The sequence below is a fragment of the Solanum stenotomum genome, chromosome 5 (genome assembly GCF_019186545.1).
Source record: "Solanum stenotomum isolate F172 chromosome 5, ASM1918654v1, whole genome shotgun sequence".
In the NCBI taxonomy this organism is placed as follows: Eukaryota; Viridiplantae; Streptophyta; class Magnoliopsida; order Solanales; family Solanaceae; genus Solanum; species Solanum stenotomum.
Window position 1 is genome coordinate 1,780,262 of NC_064286.1, and position 19,226 is coordinate 1,799,487.

The window sequence follows — 19,226 nt, forward strand, 5'->3', positions numbered from 1 at the left end:
TTGGAATTTTTCCGGAGAAAAAGATTACAAGGTGAGAGAGAGAAGGAGAGATTTTACTAAATGACCTCAAGAGGGAGGAAAGAGGCCAACTAGAGAGGAAGGTTGAAAGTGTCGATGGATTTCATAATTTCTCAAGAATATCACTAAATTATGTATATATATATATCTGTTTGCTTATAGTTGAATTTATTTTTTTCCATCAAAAGTTATGGCAAATATTCTTCAATCCTTAATCAAAAATCTCGGGTACGAACTTTAAAAACAAACACTTCATCTTGAGGGTTGTGGGCAACTAAATGGAATTAGAGAAACACAAACATTAGTCAGTGTTAGAACGTGAATTTCATCCCATAATCATGTTTTCATCAGTTCCACAATCACACTAGAGTAAAATTTCAGCATCTCTTTTTTTTTCACTTGGACTTGCTAAAACTTTGAGAATTTACTATTTTCCTCCCTCATTACACTAAGACAGTAAAACAACGATGCCTCAGTTCCAACAAGTTGGGGTTGGGAAGCAAAGCGATAACTAAATGATGTGCATGAAACTACATAAAGGGGACCAAAATAAACGTGGAGCAAAATCTAGATCACTGTGCTTGCTTGTATTTCATGGAAAATCAGAGAAGTGGTAAAAACAGAAAATATCGAGATGGCCTAGGCACAGAGCAATATCAATAAGCTGGAGAACATGTTATATCGAGTCTTCCTAAAAGATTGGAAGCACTTCTGACAAATGTATCGCCTTTTCTTGAGAATATAACCTGCAGGCTGCCTTCTATTGGACCACAATGTTATAACCAAAGTGATGGATCCTTTCCCTTCAGAGATGGAAACAACATGAGATACACATAGCAACTTCAATTGAAGAGCTCTGTGTTCACCCAGTCCCTAACAATTTGATGAGCAAAAGCAAAAACACATGTGAATCTCTTAGAAAGAATGCAGATATTGCGAGTTCAATCAATCTACAGGGTAAAGCTCTTACTTGCTAATATCATCAAGGTGGTCATCGAAATCTATAATATCCTTCCATTTCCCCGATGAAATGTAATCTAGGAGGATGACATTTGCTGATGGCTGTTTAATTTTCAAACGGCTGCTTCCATCTGATCCCACTAGTTTCCAGCTCCTAGATGCATCCTTGGTGTAAATCTGAACATGAAGCAAAAGGCTACATTAATGGAACTGCTTTTAGAGGCACCGACAACAATAGTGAAGAGAAATATAGTATACTAGCTAGACGTAAACTATCAGAGAACTACCAAGAACAACGTGAAAGTTATGAAAAATCGGATCTTTACCAATATGTAAGGGGGACCAAAATAAACGTGGAGCAAAATCTAGACCACTCTGCTTGCTTGTATTTCATGGAAAATTGGAAAACTGGTAATAACAGATAATATCGGGATGGCCTAGGCACAGGGCAATATCAATAAGCTGGAGAACATGTTACGAGTCTTCCTGAAAGATGTTTAATAGTGCAATGCTTACTTGAACTAGAACTAGCATGGGTGCATTCCATTGGTGTACCATTAATCATATAAAACAAACAATTGACAAACTGTTTAAAAACAAGTGGGTTAACATCCAATTATTGTTAAGCATGTTAAGGCCCTTTTCCTGAAAGATGTCAAATAGTTCCTGTCCCATTCACACAAATGAGCCAAGCACAGTTAAATGTTCCTTCATATTAAGTATTTACAGCTCACTGTTTAATATTATCAAATTCAACCAAGTGACAACAAATATCTGGATGGTAATAGCTTTTACAAACTATCAACTAGACATAGTAGAACAGGCTTTAGTTTTCAATTAAAGTTGATATAGAGACACATATTTTCTCAATCTAACTCTTAGCCTATGCAAAATGCAAGCAAAAAACCTCAAAGAAATAGGTCATGTAACGAAAAGCCTACTAGAGCACACTGAGTCTTCTGAAAGGCCAGAACAAAATGCATGAATGGTCAAATCTGGGCAAGCAACTCTAGACATCCCAAGGAAACCATGGTTCTACTTCAGAGGATATAGAAAACCAGCAAATCTCAAAATCCAGCATGTTAGCCATTTATTCAGTGACTACCATTACCAAAAATAGCCCTCACCGAAAGGTCATGCAAGTCGAACTGAAGTAAAACTGAAATAGATACACCACCATCTGTAGAATAATACAGATAAAACAATGCAACTTTCATGGTATTTAAAAAGCTCAGGCAACTCTGGCAAAATGTTCTCTACATCGCTAATTACAACTTCAACATTGAAAGGTTATCCACTTCACTTCTGTTATACATGCCAAGTATGAGACAGAGCACCATCTCTGGTTTTCCATTTCTACTTAAAATGAAGTGCTTAGAAGAAGTTGGAAGAGATAATCAGTAACATACCAATGTTCCAAGAACCTATGTATCGAAACCAAAATACTGATCCCTGAATGCTCAAATAAAGGGTAAACCTTTTGTGCAAGAAGATAGAATAAACCAAGACATACATCCTAAGGAGACCTGACACTTCTATACAAATTACTCCCTCTGTCCCGATTTATGTGGCCCACTTTCTATTTGTGTCCGTCCCACTAGAACTCATCACCAGAAACCACATGATAGATGGATGAATTGTTACTTGTCCATCATCCATAAAAAAACAATATAAGGGGAACGATTACGAAATGATCAAAAGTAATACTAGCACAAGGAAATGAGTAATTACCATCAGCAATCAACTAGTAACAAAAAGAATAAATCAATGAGACTACAGTGCAGCAGCTAATTCTATCATGAGGCTACATATTAGTCTGAGTTGTTAGATATAAATGGGGAAAAAAACAGCTAGATTTTTTATTATATGAACAGAAGACTGGCTATGATTTTCCTGTAGCCAATCCCATAAAACTCCCAGTTTGAGTTGAATTCTGACAAGTGAGGTTACTCCATAGCAAGAACCTTCCACTTCCAATCAAGAAATTGGGAAAGTCACCAAAGATTGGTTGAGGACTCTGAACTTTGTCATCGATTATCAGATGAACAAGGAAAAATGTTAAAATTTGTATGTACTGACCTGCATTACAGGACTCCTATCTTTCCCCTCTTTTGATAAAGTTTCAAACTTCTTGTTATCCAGCTGAAACGGTAAAACTCTCAGCTTAAGAATTTTCCTAACAACATTTCAAAGATCCAAACTTTTCAATAAACATACGAAAGACAAAAAAATGTTCAAACAACAAAAAGGTACCAGGAGCACAGCAGCTTGAGGGAAATATTTGTAGATATGGTCTGCAATATTCTTAGCAACACTTCCTAGCTCAGAATCATTGAATCTCTCATTGGCATGAAAGTAACCAACAATACTTAAACCTTTATCACAATAATACTCCTCTATCTGTCCAAATAAAACAGGATTAGCATCCTAACTAAAATGCAGAAACTTAGAAGCAGATCAATGATTTTCAGTCAGCAAGTTCAAAGTATCACCATATCCCTTACTCCTCTGTAACAATTTTAGTTCTAGTTTCATTTACACATTTATACAAACCTATATCTAAACAAAATACACAACAATCTCAGAGGCAGATCCGAGATTTTAAGTCAACTCACAGTATGTCCTATATACATGTGCCATCTAGTAGCTTTTGCACAGACCCTATATATTCATTAACAAATCATCTATAAAATTTTGATTGTATATAAACTTGAAGTCATCATAGGAACTCATAAACTTCAAATCCTCAATCTGTCTCTGTGTATATATATAAAAATTTGATTGTATATTAACTTGAAGTCATTATAGGAACTCATAAACTTCAAATCCTGAATCCTACTTAGAGGCAGATCCGAGATTCTAAATCAGCTCATAGCATGTATGTATACATGTGCAATCCAGTAGCTTTTGCACAGAACCTATACATGCATTAACAAATCCACTAAATATCAATACATATTTGACTATGAACTCAGTTATTATAGTATATTAACTTGAGGTCGTTGAAGTACCGCATAAGCTTCAAATCCTATATCCGCCACTATGTATATACATAATATATTCAAACAAAACAATTGTATAAAATTTCAGTTTAGCGCAGTTAATATGCAGTATGGAGTTAGTGACGGACCATAATTAGGGCAATTTCGAGAGGAGGAAGGACGCCAATTTGAGAGTGGAATAACGGAACGGACTCCACAATTTCGACGACGGCGGATTCACCGGAGATACGGCCGAGGAGGACGCCGTTGACGGCGGAAGTTTTGTGCTTTGATGCATGGAGGATTAGCTTGATGTAAGCGTTTTGGTGAATTTCGTACGTTGATTCGATCCCCATTACGCAGAGAAAATTTTGTGTAAATTGTGACAAATGATTTTAAAATAAGTGCACAATGTTATTTAATAGTTAATTCCTTTAAAATTATGCTTATAAAACAATGTTTGTCATAGTGTGTATTGGTCATTAGTCATTTTTTATGGACAGTTGGTCAATTAAATTAAAGAAAATCAGGATGTTTATGAATTTGTGTTTCATGATCACAAAACACTAAAAAAATTTCGATGTTTATCATGGTAAGAATTGATTGCAAGATCGATTTAATGGGCAAACCAAATTTCAAGTCAATTAGAATACATCAACCTAATTCAAAAAATTCAGCATGTACTAATACACATAAAAGATGCTCGTAATCAAGAATTTATATTTCATACTTCTAAAAATATTTTAAAAAATGATGTTTATCCCTATGAGTATTAGTCACTAGGTTATTTTCGATGAACAATTACATTTCTGGTCAAATGAAGTTAGTCAACCAAATAAAGAAAAATTAACTTGTACATTTACACACACAAATGTCCATAATCATGAATTTATGCTTAATAACCTCGAAACGCTAAAAGAAAAGATGTTTGTCATGTTAAGTATTTATCACAAAATTATTTAATGAACTGATCAAATTTCAAGTCAATCAATATCCATCCAATCCGATTTAAAAAAATTAGCATGTAGTAATATTCACAAAGTACTTTCTTTGTTTTCAATGAACCAATGTAATCATAAATCAATCGAAGTCCATCAACCAAATTCAAAGAAATAACATGCACTAATAAAAAAAATAGAAACATTCATAGTCAAGCCTAACTTTAAATACTTCCATTATAGCTCACACCCACAATACCAATACCAAATAAAATAAACAAGAAACATGTGCTTGATATAATGAATTATGGGGAAAAAAAAGTTAAGGAGACAAGTGATAGCAAAAGTAAGTAAGGCAGGCCCCATCACTAGAACCAACCAAATATTACTTTGCTTCATTTTAATTTATGTGAGACATTTGATTCCAAAAAAATTATGGTAAGGCTGAGTATAATAAGATCCTTGTGGTCGGGCTCTTTTTCAAATAGAGTAATTTAATTATAATTTTTTTATTTTACTTTTAATGACATGATTGATTTTTTTGAATATTTTTAGAATCAAATAAATGATAGTTGGTAGGAAGGCTTCTCTTAAATGGTGCAGATTTAAATTATTTTAAGTTTTAATATAGATATCGAACATCGAATGTGAAGTCAAATTTTTAAAAGAGAGAGAGAGAAAATGACAATCATTTGTGGTCAGTGACTCCAATTCTTGGAATCAAAATTCTTCATTCATTCATTTACTCTGCAACTTGTGTTGTCAGCATATTGTTGATTCTCCTGAAAAATTCCAACATTCTTTCTTTGTTAGATTCCAAATTTTCTTGGAATTCAGTACCTTAATGTCTGAGGGAAGTGTCAAAGATTTGATTTTTATTTGACTATAAAGAGAGAAAACCAGTGTTAAAGATTGTGTCTTGTTAATGGAACTGGTAGCTTACTCTGACCCCATGACTGAATCAAGTAACTCTAGTCCACCATGGCAAGAAATGTTTAGATCTGCTGCAATGAAGAAAACAAAGAACCATGGCTCCCCACAGACTCCTCCCAAAACCCCAGAAGCCAAAGAGAAAAAAGATCACAACTTTTTATCAGATGAAGCTCAGGTATATTGTTGAAGTGTGTGATCATCTCATCTAAAAAGGTTATAGTTACGGATAGACTGAAGGGTGGTAGAAATAATATTGTGTATATAGGTTGAAAATTACTTTTGATAAGTATGTGATCATTTCATCCGAAAGCTTACTGTTATGAGACTTGAGCCTCACATCTGCTAAATGGGGAGTTGGGAGTGGGGCTTATATAGCCTTGAGCTCTCCCACCTCAATAGCTAGAGCTTTCAGGTGTGGTTCTCCTAAGGTTGTATCAACTTACACTATGTGGAGACTGATGTTTGCTAGCTTTTGGAGTTGAGTCACGTTTAAAGTTCATTTCTTTATGAATGTTGAAATGTCCAAATGGAAGGGTCAATATTTTCACCGAAGGAATTCAAAATATAAAAAAGTAAATATAGGTCAAGTGAATTCAACATCTATAAAAATATACATATAACATAATTCTTATCTAGTATAATTCTCTGGCGAAAGAGGTTTGGATGACCTTCCTTGTTCCCCCTAGCTCTACTAGTGTGGTCATCTTGTATAAAAGCTTAATATGTTAGAGAGAGCACATTTTTAAAAACTTAATTATATTGTGTTTCAACAGGTACGTTTCGCCCTCTATATAGCGATGGCTCATGCTGGTCTTGCTTTCACAATTTTCATTCTTTATGCTGTTGGCAAATTGCTTGAAGAATACTTAAGGCCTATTTTGTGGGCTGTGCTTTGTTCAATACCTTTAAGAGGAATTCAGCAAGCCCTTGTTGCATTTTGGTCTGAACCTTTAAAGCTAGGCCTTACAGAGACCATTTTGGCGATCCCCGTTTCTGTATTCAGGATTTTTGTTGGAACCCTTGTTGATATTAGGGAAATGATTTTCAGAGTTGTTCTACGGAGACAGAAAGATAGTACTTTGAAGCGTAATCGAAGTGGATTTTTTATGTTGTTGAGGTGGCTAGTTTCATTTTGGGTTTTTGTGATGGCATATGAGCAAATTGGTCTCTTTGGATCAGTTGCTCTTCTTGCATTGGGATTTATGTTTCCTGTTAACAGTGTGGAGTCTACAATGGATGCAGTAACATCTTTCAGGAGTCATAGCTTTCGTAGACTGTCGATATCTGCTTTCTTCACTAGAGGGATATTGAAAAGATTGAAAACCATTGTGGCAGTAGGACTTATTATTGGGCTGAGTGTAGGTTCTTTGGCAGGTACGATTTTCTTCTCTTATGAGATTGGAGTTGAAGGAAAAGACGCTGTTATTGCGTTGAAATCACGTGTAGAGGAGAGTAATTATGCTGAGAAAATTGGTGTCAAACAATGGATGGATGAAAATGATGTCCCCGCTATGGTCGATAAGTACAGTAGTCAATTGTATGAGACTGTATTCTACCAGCTAGATAGCTATGCTAAGCAGTATAATATGACTGAGTTTGTTTCCGGGATCAAACATTTTATCACAACTCCTGTGAATAGCTCTTTTGAGCGGTCTACAGCTTTGTCATCCCGCTCTAGATACACTAAGAAGATCATGAGCATAAAAAGGAGGATTAAGGATCGCGAATGGAGACAAATGTATACAGAAATGGACGCGTTTTTCAAGGAATTGTTGATCACTAGAAAGGACTTGGTTGAAAAGGCAAAAGGATTTGCCCTTCAAGGAGCAAATGTAATGCAAGGAGTAATTATTACTAGCACATCTCTTTTAGGTAGCAGTATGCAGGTCATGTTTTCAATTGGAAATTCTATACTTTCAGGAGCTGCAGGTCTTTTCAATTTCGTGTCTCAGTCGATGGTGTTCTTTTGGGTACTTTATTATCTTATCACATCGGAGTCTGGAGGAGCAACGGAACAAGTAATATGTATGCTTCCAATACCGCATTCTGCAAGGACTCGATGTGTTGAAGTTCTTGATAAAGCAATTTCTGGTGTCATTTTAGCAACTGCTGAGATTGCATTCTTTCAGGGATGCCTGACTTGGCTCTTGTTCAGATTATACTCGATACATTTTCTGTACATGTCGACTGTTCTTGCATTTATAAGTCCTTTGTTTCCGATTTTCCCTGCGTGGCTTTCAACTATCCCAACAGCATTACAGTTGGTGTTTGAAGGTCGATATGTATTGGCGATCAGCTTATCCTTTATCCATCTTGTGCTTATGGATTATGGTACTTCTGAAATTCAAGATGATATCCCTGGCTATAGTGCATATCTCACTGGTCTCAGCGTCATCGGCGGAATGACACTCTGTTCTTCAGCAATTGAGGTAAATAACAAGCATCTTCATCTCTTGAATTTCTCATAAATTTTTGCATCTCTTTTGTTAGCATATGTTGGAAGTATTTTCTTCACTTCTTCCTCCTCTTGACCACGAGAAAAAGTACGTAAACTAAGGGGTGTAGCCTAGTGGTCATGAGTGAAAACCTTGGAGACCAGGGCTCAAATCCCACATCTGTCTGAGCCTTGGTGGAGTTATACCTGTGCGGGTGAGAAGTAGCAGGTACACAATGGAATCGTTGAGGTATGTGTAAGCTCGGCTTGACACCACCATCAACAACAATAACATACAGAGTGTAGTACCACAAAGTGGGATCTAGGGAGGGTAGAGTGTAAGTAGACCTTACCCTTACCTTGTGAAGGTAGAGAGACTATTTCCGATAGACACTCGACTCATGTAAGTATGTCACTAATATAGTAAAGAATGAGTCATGCTGAAAACAATTAGGAAGAGAGCTAGTAGCAGCACATATATGATAACTGAACTAGACAACACTCGACTATCTATTGACCTTCTACCCTAATTCTCGACCTCCATATCTTCCTATGTAGTGGCACTCAGCTGCACACCTCTGTTATTTTGCCAAGAAAGTAAAGATAAGTGGATGATCAGTTAGCTGAAGAAATGCATGTGATTTTCTCAAATGCATTAGAAAGAGAATGAGTTACTTCTTTCGTTTAAAGGTGGCGTTGCTTGATATTAGTTGTTCATGGTCTTGTTATGCAGGGAGCGATCATGGGGCCGCTAATAACTACTGTTGTGATTGGAATCAAAGATTTGTATGTTGAGTTTGTACTGGAAGCACAGAAGGAATAAACAGAAATAACTCAAGTCTCCTATGCTGCAACTTAGCTTGATTCGCGAAGTGTTACAATAGAACACTGAATCTTTTTTTCGCGGATCAATGGTTGGATTTGGTTCTCCCTGTGATGGACTGTCTGTGTTTTCTGCAAATTGGCTAGACATTTATGTACGCTTCAACAATCTGTCAATTCGTCTTCCTCTGCAAATTGGCTCGAGGTCTTATGTCCCCAAAATCTGTCAATTTGTGCGTGTAATTTGCAAGCTCTTCAGTTACTGTATATTTATGTGTAGTATAATTTTTCTGAATATTTGTTTGATTGTATGTAGATTGAGCTATTTACATCATTTCTACCACGTCTTATGTCTCTGATAGGACACTTCCTAATATGTGCTAGAGATCATTAGCTTCTTGATATGGCTGACAGATCTAAGATTTTAAGTTTATAGGTTCTGAATTCAGAATAGATTATTAATACTTACTAAGTAGATCACTTAAACACAAATATAAAGTTTAGGCCAAGCTACTGAGTTCTACCGAACCCATTAACTTGTGGTGTCAATCCGCCCCCTGAATTTGAAATGCATGTCCTCATCTAAAGAAATCCTAATACATAATTGCAAAACTCAGGGAAATTTAGGACTTTTGGTGCTAATGAAAAGAATGAAAAAGAGTCATTTGGTTTAATCACAGCAAATGCATATTCAACATCATAAAACGTATAGTAACATAAAACTTGAGAAGTCATTTAGTGTTTGTTTACATACACACTACAATAGCAAAACAAAACAGTTCAATTTGCTTCGATTAAGTTGAAGGTACACTGCATGGTAAGCATGAATGGACATATAATATTTGCCAACTCTTGGAGCATTTTTCAAAGACATGTTTCACTTCATGTATTTATGAAGAAACTTCCTGTGAAAGTCATTCCGGATAGTGTCATTGATGAAGCGCTTAGCTGCCTTCATTTCACCGCGAGCTTGGTTCTTGAAAACCACATCATCATCCCACCTGACAATAGAGAAGCACATCTGATGAGACCCAAAAAAAAAACATAGCAATAGAATCTTATAAAAGCGAGATTTTAAAGACGACAAACCTTCGCTTCACAGTGAAAGTTGTTGGCTGGTTGTTGTTTAACAGAGGGTTTCCTCTCAATAATTCCGCCTCCTTTGCTTTAAGCTCTTCTTCTTGCTCTAGCCTTTCCTGCCAAAATTACACAATTACAAAGGGATAAACAAGTTAAACAAGATCACAGGACTGGTTGGCTTTTTACATGAATGTGAAACTGGTATTAACTCTTTTAGATGAGATAAAATTCCATCACATAACGTCATGACGAAATTGATAGCAAAAATTACAAGTAAATGAGCATCTAATTATACTTACTTTCCGAAGTTTTTCCTCTGCTTTTTCTTTCTTTATCTGTTCAAGCTCTGCCAAGAGAGCTTCTGTATCATCTTCGTCATCGTCGTCATCATCGTCATCACTAATCTCAGAGAACATAGAAACAACTTATAAGTTCCTGACTCACAATTACTATTAAAGTTTAACAGCACATTCGAGACAAGAGAAGAAACCACATCAAGAGAGCAATAGTAATATTAGTTTAGTACATGACGTAAGAAAACAGTTTAGTTTTAGTATAAGAAAGATGTTTATTCAAACGATGTGCCTTCTGTGAGAACATTAATCCGTAAGTTATAAATCAAAAATAATATATCTGCACAAGTGCAGGAAAGGTTACAAACCTCTCATCACCACTCTTAACATCCACATCGGCATCATCAGCATCAGCACTCCGTGGAACAATACGATCTTCAATCTCTCGTTTAGCCCCTGCAACAACAATGTTGTCAATTGATAAAGAAAGTAAATGAAAAACTTGTCAGGAATCCAAGATTAATCCAACCAAAAAACAGCCACTCACCTTCCACAAAGAGTTGACTACCTTTCCGACGATCTCTGTCATCTACAATCAAATAACAATACAAAGTCAGGCACTGAGCAAAGTCAGCCTATAATTAACAAGTCTGTGGGCAGGTCTCTCTCTCTCTCTCACACACACACACTCACTCCCTTTGGGGTTGGGGTTGGGGGGGATGTGCAGACTTTAATTACCATTATAACCCTTATCTTTAGAGAAATGCCTCCGCTCACGGTCCTCCAACTCATCCCGGAGGTTCCTCTTCTGCAACTCATCCTGGGTGTCTTGTCCTTCCTTTCTGTGACATAATGAAAACAGGAAAAGAGATTAACAATTCGAAATCAGGCTATAGAATAGAAACAACTAATTAAAAGTTACTCAAGTGATAAACATCTCAATTTCACATTCTAGGAAATTCATCAATCAATGTAGGAGTAATCCGAGTATTGGCCATTCAACCTGGTTCTGACAGACACATCATGTTATCTTTTAGCTTTTAAATCTTTATCAAAAAATCTTTTAGCTTTTAAATAAAATTAGAATAATTATAAATTGCTGATGCTTTTCTTTGGGAAAACCATGATGCACATGGGTCGTTATCATACTTTTTGGCTCATAATGTTCCAACAGACTCAAATGAAAAATAGTCTTACCATTTTCTGATACAGGAAGCACATTTAAGAACGTTCTTTATAATTTTAACATGTATACACCAATCTTTCTTACTCTCAGAGGTTGGTTGAGAAATTCTCTTCTTATGATCGAGAAAACAGTAGGACCAACCAAAACCTTCGAAACTCAGGGATAATGGGCTCGCCCCTCTACTTAATACCAGGCTCAGTTTGCATGACGCAGGTCTCAACCTTTGCCACGTGAACTAAGCCCTTGGAGAAAAGTTGGTAGAGCAATCCTACGAGTCTTCAAATAAGTAACTACCCCAGCTTCAAAATGACCAGTGTTGTTAAAGGCGCGCTTAAGCCTTGAAGCTTGTTGAAGACCATGTAATGCGCTTCTTTTATTTCTTAGTTGGTACTTTAATTGCACTTTGGGCTTAAATCTCCAACAAACTTGGTGCTATTTATGCTTTTGGCTTTTGACTACAACCTTCCTATAGCGATTCGTGCATTTTACTGTTTAACAATTTCAGAATATAAAATGCAATTGCATACACATGCACACTTAATAGCTCAGCAATGCAACTTAGATATCTTACTGAAATAGGTTGTCTGAGCCATGGAAAATCCATAGACTGCACGTTAATTATGGATACATCCATGACCAGTAAGGGAGCAAAGACTCCAACCCACTTCAGTCAGATGGTCAGAACTAATTTATTTTGTTAGGGCTTGGATAAAATATATGTAACACAGAATTAGAGATAGTTATATCCCTTTGCCTCTCAATAACACTCTGACAAAGTTAAATCTTATCCCCAAATTTCTGACAAAAGTACCCAAATATAACATTTATTGATAATAATTTTAGAATCCTACTGGCTATGGCCATGTTAAACAAAATCAGATTGACAGACAACTCTGTTAAAGTAAAATCATAGATTTATCCCTGTATCTCAGTTATAGATACATCACCATAGGGATATCAAGATATTAACAATTTTACTATCACAATTCTATAATTCTATCATCCAACAGCTCCAAATCATACTCAATGACATGACTTCCGAAAACTAACTAATTCAAAGAACTTGCACTGTTGCACAAGCCCATATCTCCTGTACTTGGTAACACAACACCTAGTATAAAATTTCTCCATGCACATTGTAAATATAAGCAAAAAAGCTCCTTAAAAGTCAAACATACATGAAAATGAAACGGCAAGAGAAGATAGGATTACTAACCTGGGCTTTAATGTTGTGTGAGCTGCAATGTCTCTTGAAGAGTATTTTTGGGATGGACCAAATATCCGGGTTCCACCTTGTTCATTGCCACCTTTAGCAGGTGCCCACGTAGGTCTAGCTGCCGTCGTCATATCTTCTGGGTCTCAAGACAAAATCTATCCAATACAATATAAATTTTACTCAGAAACTGAAATTGGAATGAAATGGGCACAAATAATTCCAAACAAATAGGGACAATTCATAGTGCTGATCCAACTAGAGTGGGACTATCCCATTGTTGATAATAATAGTAATAAGTACTACATTCTATGAACAACAATAATAACTAAAACAAAATACTCATCAACTGAAATAGGAACAAAATGTGGTCGAGTAGCGTATTCATAGACAGATCCAACTCATTTAGGATTGAGGTGATGAAGCAGATAATGAGGATGAAACTCAAAACCCATGCTGGAACAGAAAATGGGTAAAAGTGGAATGGCAGGATTCTCATCATTGATACGAAACAGTTTTCAATTGAGGTAGAATTGATGATGATAATCACAATAATAACAAAGAGAACAAGAATATTAATAAATTCAAAAGCCTGAATCAAAATCTTCTTTCGTAAGTGTGGGCAGCTCAATATCGGTGGTAGAGCGAAAATAAACATGAAACGAAGGAAACTACCATAGGAATCAACATATTAAGCTAGTGTACAAGAAGAAGAAAAAATACCATATAAACACACAAACATGTACTGAATAGGAACGAAATGGGATGGAATAGCCCAGATTTGTTACAGTATTCATATAGACAACGCTAACTAATGATGATGAAGACAACAACAACAACATACCTAGTAAAATCCCACTTGACCTTACCCCTACCTCATCTCGTGGAGGTAGAGAGGTTGTTTCCAAAGGACCCTAAAATCCAAACTGGAATGACTCTACCTCATGGAGGTAGAGAGGCTGTTTACAAAGGACCCTAAAACCCAAACTGGAATGACAAGTAAATCAGTAGGATTCATATCGTTGATCCTAAACAGTTTTTAATTGAGCTAGAATAGATGATCATCATTACCACCACCACCACCACAACAACAACAACAACATACTCAGCAAAATCCCACTTGACCTTACCCCTACCTCATCTCGTGGAGGTAGAGAGGTTGTTTCCGAAGGACCCTAAAATCCAAATTGGAATGACCCTTCTCATGGAGGTAGAGAGGCTGTTTACAAAGGACCCTAAAACCCAAACTGGAATGACAAGTAAATCAGTAGGATTCGTATCTTTGATCCTAAACAGTTTTTAATTGAGGTAGAATTGATGATCATCATTACCACCACCACCACCACAACAACAACAACATACCCAGCAAAATCCCACTTGACCTTACCCCTACCTCATCTCGTGGAGGTAGAGAGGTTGTTTCCGAAGGACCCTAAAATCCAAACTGGAATGACCCTACCTCATGGAGGTAGAGAGGCTGTTTACAAAGGACCCTAAAACCCAAACTGGAATGACAAGTACATCAATAGGATTCATATCATTGATCCTAAACAGTTTTTAATTGAGCTAGAATAGATGATCATCATTACCACCACCATCACAACAACAACAACATACCCAGCAAAATCCCGCTTGACCTTACCCCTACCTCATTTCGTGGAGGTAGAGAGGTTGTTTCCAAAGGACCCTAAAATCCAAACTGGAATGACGAGGCTGTTTACAAAGGACCCTAAAACCCAAACTGGAATGACAAGTAAATCAGTAGGAATCGTATCTTTGATCCTAAACAGTTTTTAATTGAGGTAGAACTGATGATCATCATTACCACCACCACCACCACAACAACAACAACATACCCAGCAAAATCCCACTTGACCTTACCCCTACCTCATCTCGTGGAGGTAGAGAGGTTGTTTCCGAAGGACTCTAAAATCCAAACTGGAATGACCCTTCTCATGGAGGTAGAGAGGCTGTTTACAAAGGACCCTAAAACCCAAACTGGAATGACAAGTACATCAATAGATTCATATCGTTGATCTTAAACAGTTTTTAATTGAGGTAGAATTGATGATCATCATTACCACCACCACCACCACAACAACAACAACATACCCAGCAAAATCCCACTTGACCTTACCCCTACCTCATCTCGTGGAGGTAGAGAGGTTGTTTCCGAAGGACCCTAAAATCCAAACTGGAATGACGAGGCTGTTTACAAAGGACCCTAAAACCCAAACTGGAATGACGAGTAACTCAGTAGGATTCGTATCATTGATCCTAAACAGTTTTTAATTGAGGTAGAATTGATGATCATCATTACCACCACCACCACAACAACAACAACAACATACCCAGCAAAATCCCGCTTGACCTTACCCCTACCTCATCTCGTGGAGGTAGAGAGGTTGTTTCTGAAGGAAACTAAAATCCAAACTGGAATGACGAGGCTGTTTACAAAGGACCCTAAAACCCAAACTGGAATGACAAGTAAATCAGTAAGATTTGTATCATCGATCCTAAACAGTTTTCAATTGAGGTAGAGTTGATGATCATCATTACCACCAGCATAACAACAATACTAATCTCCTAACAGCAAGCAGCTCAATATCAATGGTAAAAGCAAAAATAAACATGAAACGAAGGAATCAACCATAAGATTAAGCTAATACAAAACGAGAAACACACAAACACATCAACTGAAACCCTAGAAAAACTACATCATTGCAGCAATTGAAAACATTGATGAACCCTGTAATACTACAAAAAGGGAAATCGAACTAAAATACGAAAAAATTAAAATACCTAACGTCAGACGAATAGCGATGGGGAATCAGAGAGAGGATCGGAGAAATTGGAACTTCGACCCGAAAAAGTGAGAGAGAAAATCTATGGAGTCCGCTATCAAAGGGTTAAGTAGTTTTCGATCCTTAATTTACATATTTGCCATCATCTTATTGGGCTGTAAATATGGGTTGGGCTGCTAGCAAGTCCAATATTTAGATTGGGCTTTCATGGAAAAATGGGGAACAAAATGGCACAGCATGTAATCTCTTTTTATTTATTGGCAATATTTAGCCCTTTTTTATTTTTATAACAAAAAAAGCTTTTTTAAAATTGAAATTGGCATATTTTAGCCCACGTTATTCTATTAGAAGTTATTTGAGTTTATTGGGTAGTGGGTCAGTTTTTCCTTTTTTTTTCTCCTCTTTTCCACGTTAATTTTAGTTAGCTTTTATTGATATTGTAAATATTTAACCATTATTCTTCCATTCACTTATACAATAGTTGATGTTACTTTTTAGAATTCCTTCCGTAAAAATATACTATGTGTCTATTTTTTCTTCATCTTTGTATTTTGTTCTCAACTCTTTTCATTGTTTTTAAGATTTAAAGATTCGGATTTATATATTTTGGTAAAAATTTAGGAGATAGTAATTGTTTGTGGGTAGCAATTGTCATGGTTGGAGCAGTATGTATAACCTTTAATCATATAGACTTTTTATGTTTTGCTATGGAATATTATTTTTAATCTTTTGAATGTGATGTGTGTAGTTTAAATTAGAGTGTACTTACTTGTTGTTTATATTGGGCTACATAGCAACATCAATACGTGAATCGGTGTGTTTTGTCCTAACCAAAATCCACTTCTCATTGTTTGAATAATTTGTAAAGTTTTTCTTAGAGGAGGGGAAGATGATTATCTATTTGTGCACTTTTGAATCTTAGTTTGCGTTTACATTATAGTGTTTATATTTGTTTCTTATTTGATTCAATTATTGTTTAATTATATTTTGCAGCATATTGATGTCATATTTTACTATTTGAGGAAGCTTTACAAATATGACAAGAATATTGAGGTCAAATTCACAATTACTAATTTTCTGTTTGGTGGTAAGATCCAACAGTTGTACAAGCAAGTTATTGAGTGTAACATGAATTTTGGCATTGTTACTGGAGAACATGAAGTTGCTAATTATGTGCTTGGATCGTATATGGCGGTTTTGATTCCACACTTATTGTATGTTACTGGATTTTATATGAAAAAGCAAGGTGTAGCCTTTGATCAGCCGCCGTATTCAAGCACAAGTATGTTGAATCCTTTGGATGTAACATTTGTTGATAATTTGTCAACGCAAAAGAATCTGTAAGTTGTGTTAAGTTAGTTTTTTTTTACAAATTATTTATATTTCTTTTTTATCTATGCAGGGATTGTGGTGTTTTTGTATCTGCTTTTGCAGATTATTTCATTAGAAACCGTCAGTTTCCTATCAAGTTTGATGTAGATCAATATCGAAGTCGACTGGCATGTCTTTTATGGAATTATGGACTGAACAAGCAGAAAGAAGATGAATTGAGAGTGAATCTGAGTTCCCAAAGAGAAAAATCAAAATTAAGGATAAAGTTATTAGGCAGCAAGTGTAGTTATTGTTTTGAAAGATACCATATTGTTTTTAAGTGATGATTGTTAATGTGTTTGCTAAACCGTAAGTTTTATGTTTTGGTTATATATTTGTAGACATTTTGTTTTCTTGGCAACATATCTTGTTGTTTGTAATTTCCGTCGCTCACATATATTCTTTATATATTCATGTTTTTGTTGGATTTTATTTTCTAATTATTAAATCTATCCATTATCAAAATAAAAATCATAGTATTTAGAGATTAGTCTCCATGCTAGCTCGATCAGTTACATAAATTGACTTACTTATTAATTTTTTGTTATCTGACTATTGAATGGTATGAAAAAGTAGAAAATACAAATATACAGTAATGGCTTCAAATTGAAAAGTACAGTCAGTGCTTGCTCAACGGCTTCATGGATCTCCTCTTAGACACAAATCGCTATCACCACGGACCAATGTTGCAACATATAAAATGGATCAATTACTCAATTATTGATTACGATTTCTTGAATAGTTATTTTCATGAGAATAATGCAAGAAATGGAGAAGAGAAAAACAATTTTAAATTCATTCCCATCCAACTCTTTTTAACAAAGTAATGCATATATGTAGTGGCATGAAATTTATATTACTGTGTGATGTGCTAAGTATCAGTTGACATGTCTTCAAGTCTGCTTTACATGGCAGATGCACCATTTTGGCATTCCTCTCTGTTGCAAGCACATTTTGCATGTATAAAAACATAAAAGAGATGCAACAAAAACTCATAAGAATGTCAAATTGAAACGACCCCATAAAAGCCCGAAAATGTGCTTCGGAAACACCTATAATTGTAATTTCCATATATCTCAAAATTTGTGCATGATTTCGGAAATTCGACTTCATATTCTTATTCATGGGGTCAAATTGAGTGGGAAATGGGTCTAATCCGAAATTTTAGAGCAACCGTATCAAAATTCAAAAATCACAAAAAATGCGATTTGGAGGGTCAACTTTAAAGGGGAATATCTCTTAGCACACAAGGAACTGGAAGGGCCACAACCTATTAAATTAAAGCTCTTTGAGTTAGCTTTCCAACGCACTTGGTTTCACCTCATTCCGAGTTAGGATGAGGGAGTTATGACCATTTTCGTAAACTTGTCTGTGCAGATTTGCAATTTCCAGTGAGCTATTTTTTTATTTTTTTTTGGAGGCTAAGTGTTGGGGACGTTTTTTATAAAAAGGGGATATGTCCCATACTTAGTCATTTTTAACTTCAAAAACACTCTCTAAGCCCTCTCCAAAATTCCACCAAGATCCTCAACCAAATTCAAACATCTCAAGCTCTAATTCTGGATTCAAGACTCAATCTCAAGCTTCAATTCTCTATTCCAATCTTCATCAAGGATTCTCCAAAGTTGAGGTATGTGGGTTTGATTGTGGAAACCTTCCTTTCCACAAGTCCAACCATTTATCCTCTATTTCTACTTTAAGTTTATGGGTCCTTATGGTTATTTATGAACTCTTGAAGTATGGAATTACTACTGCACACCCTGTTATGGTCTATTTTGCATATTATCATGAAATAAAATTATTATGTGATGTTTATAGTTTTCATGCTTCCACGATCAAATTATGAAGGTTGATATATATATATATATATATATGTTGTTGGTGGGCTGATTTATATGGATTTTGGAATTGGTTGGACTTAGTACTCTTGAAATACATGATTTTATTTACATGAACAGTAGCCCACTATGTGTTTGATAAAATGCCCATTTATAGAATTCTTAGGAAATGGAAGGTCCAATGTACGTCCTATGAGTCGGATGGTTATATAATTACCGAGATGATGATGAAATGGACACATGTATATGATTTTCTCTATATAAGTGTTGTGAGTCAACCAAGCCTAGCTCGGGGGGTTGTAGGCCCGGGTAACCGTATCGAGGGGTTGGTACCTTGGTTGCCTAGTACGGGGGG

General features: G+C 35.9%; 4 protein-coding genes and 1 long non-coding RNA gene across 6 annotated transcripts in view; 2 read left to right on the forward strand and 3 right to left on the reverse strand.

Annotated features, from left to right (window-relative positions):
- Positions 1-377: 377 nt before the first annotated feature.
- Positions 378-4,358, reverse strand: LOC125864299 (ER membrane protein complex subunit 8/9 homolog). The gene is made up of 5 exons (XM_049544217.1): positions 4,109-4,358; positions 3,232-3,378; positions 3,058-3,120; positions 989-1,155; positions 378-891 (listed from the first exon to the last, which is right to left on the reverse strand). Exons 1-5 carry the CDS (start codon positions 4,313-4,315, stop codon positions 861-863), a joined length of 615 nt encoding a protein of 204 aa, XP_049400174.1. The 5' UTR covers positions 4,316-4,358; the 3' UTR covers positions 378-860.
- Positions 4,359-5,568: 1,210 nt separating this feature from the next.
- Positions 5,569-9,428, forward strand: LOC125864281 (uncharacterized). Its single transcript, XM_049544193.1, has 3 exons — positions 5,569-6,005; positions 6,604-8,259; positions 8,998-9,428. The coding sequence occupies exons 1-3, from the start codon at positions 5,823-5,825 to the stop codon at positions 9,085-9,087; spliced, it is 1,929 nt and encodes a 642-aa protein (XP_049400150.1). The 5' UTR covers positions 5,569-5,822; the 3' UTR covers positions 9,088-9,428.
- Positions 9,429-9,783: 355 nt separating this feature from the next.
- LOC125864296 (uncharacterized) lies at positions 9,784-15,783 on the reverse strand. Its single transcript, XM_049544213.1, has 8 exons — positions 15,661-15,783; positions 12,862-13,016; positions 11,198-11,301; positions 11,007-11,048; positions 10,828-10,915; positions 10,466-10,565; positions 10,176-10,282; positions 9,784-10,087 (listed from the first exon to the last, which is right to left on the reverse strand). Exons 2-8 carry the CDS (start codon positions 12,990-12,992, stop codon positions 9,964-9,966), a joined length of 696 nt encoding a protein of 231 aa, XP_049400170.1. The 5' UTR covers positions 12,993-13,016; positions 15,661-15,783; the 3' UTR covers positions 9,784-9,963.
- On the forward strand, positions 14,082-15,608 carry LOC125864303 (uncharacterized). 2 transcript variants are annotated; one of them, XR_007446220.1, is made up of 3 exons: positions 14,082-14,265; positions 14,521-14,660; positions 15,395-15,608. It is a non-coding gene; the product is annotated as an uncharacterized LOC125864303 (long non-coding RNA). The 2 variants fall into 2 exon arrangements; XR_007446221.1 differs by lacking the exon at positions 15,395-15,608 and adding an exon at positions 15,156-15,174.
- A 2,143-nt stretch (positions 15,784-17,926) lies between the features above and the next one.
- The window catches only part of LOC125865400 (uncharacterized), a 3,954-nt gene continuing 2,654 nt past the window's right edge, over positions 17,927-19,226 (reverse strand). Inside the window, exon 2 of the mRNA XM_049545594.1 lies at positions 17,927-17,971. Within this exon, the coding sequence (XP_049401551.1) occupies positions 17,927-17,971 (45 nt within the window). The remainder of the gene's footprint in view (positions 17,972-19,226) is intronic.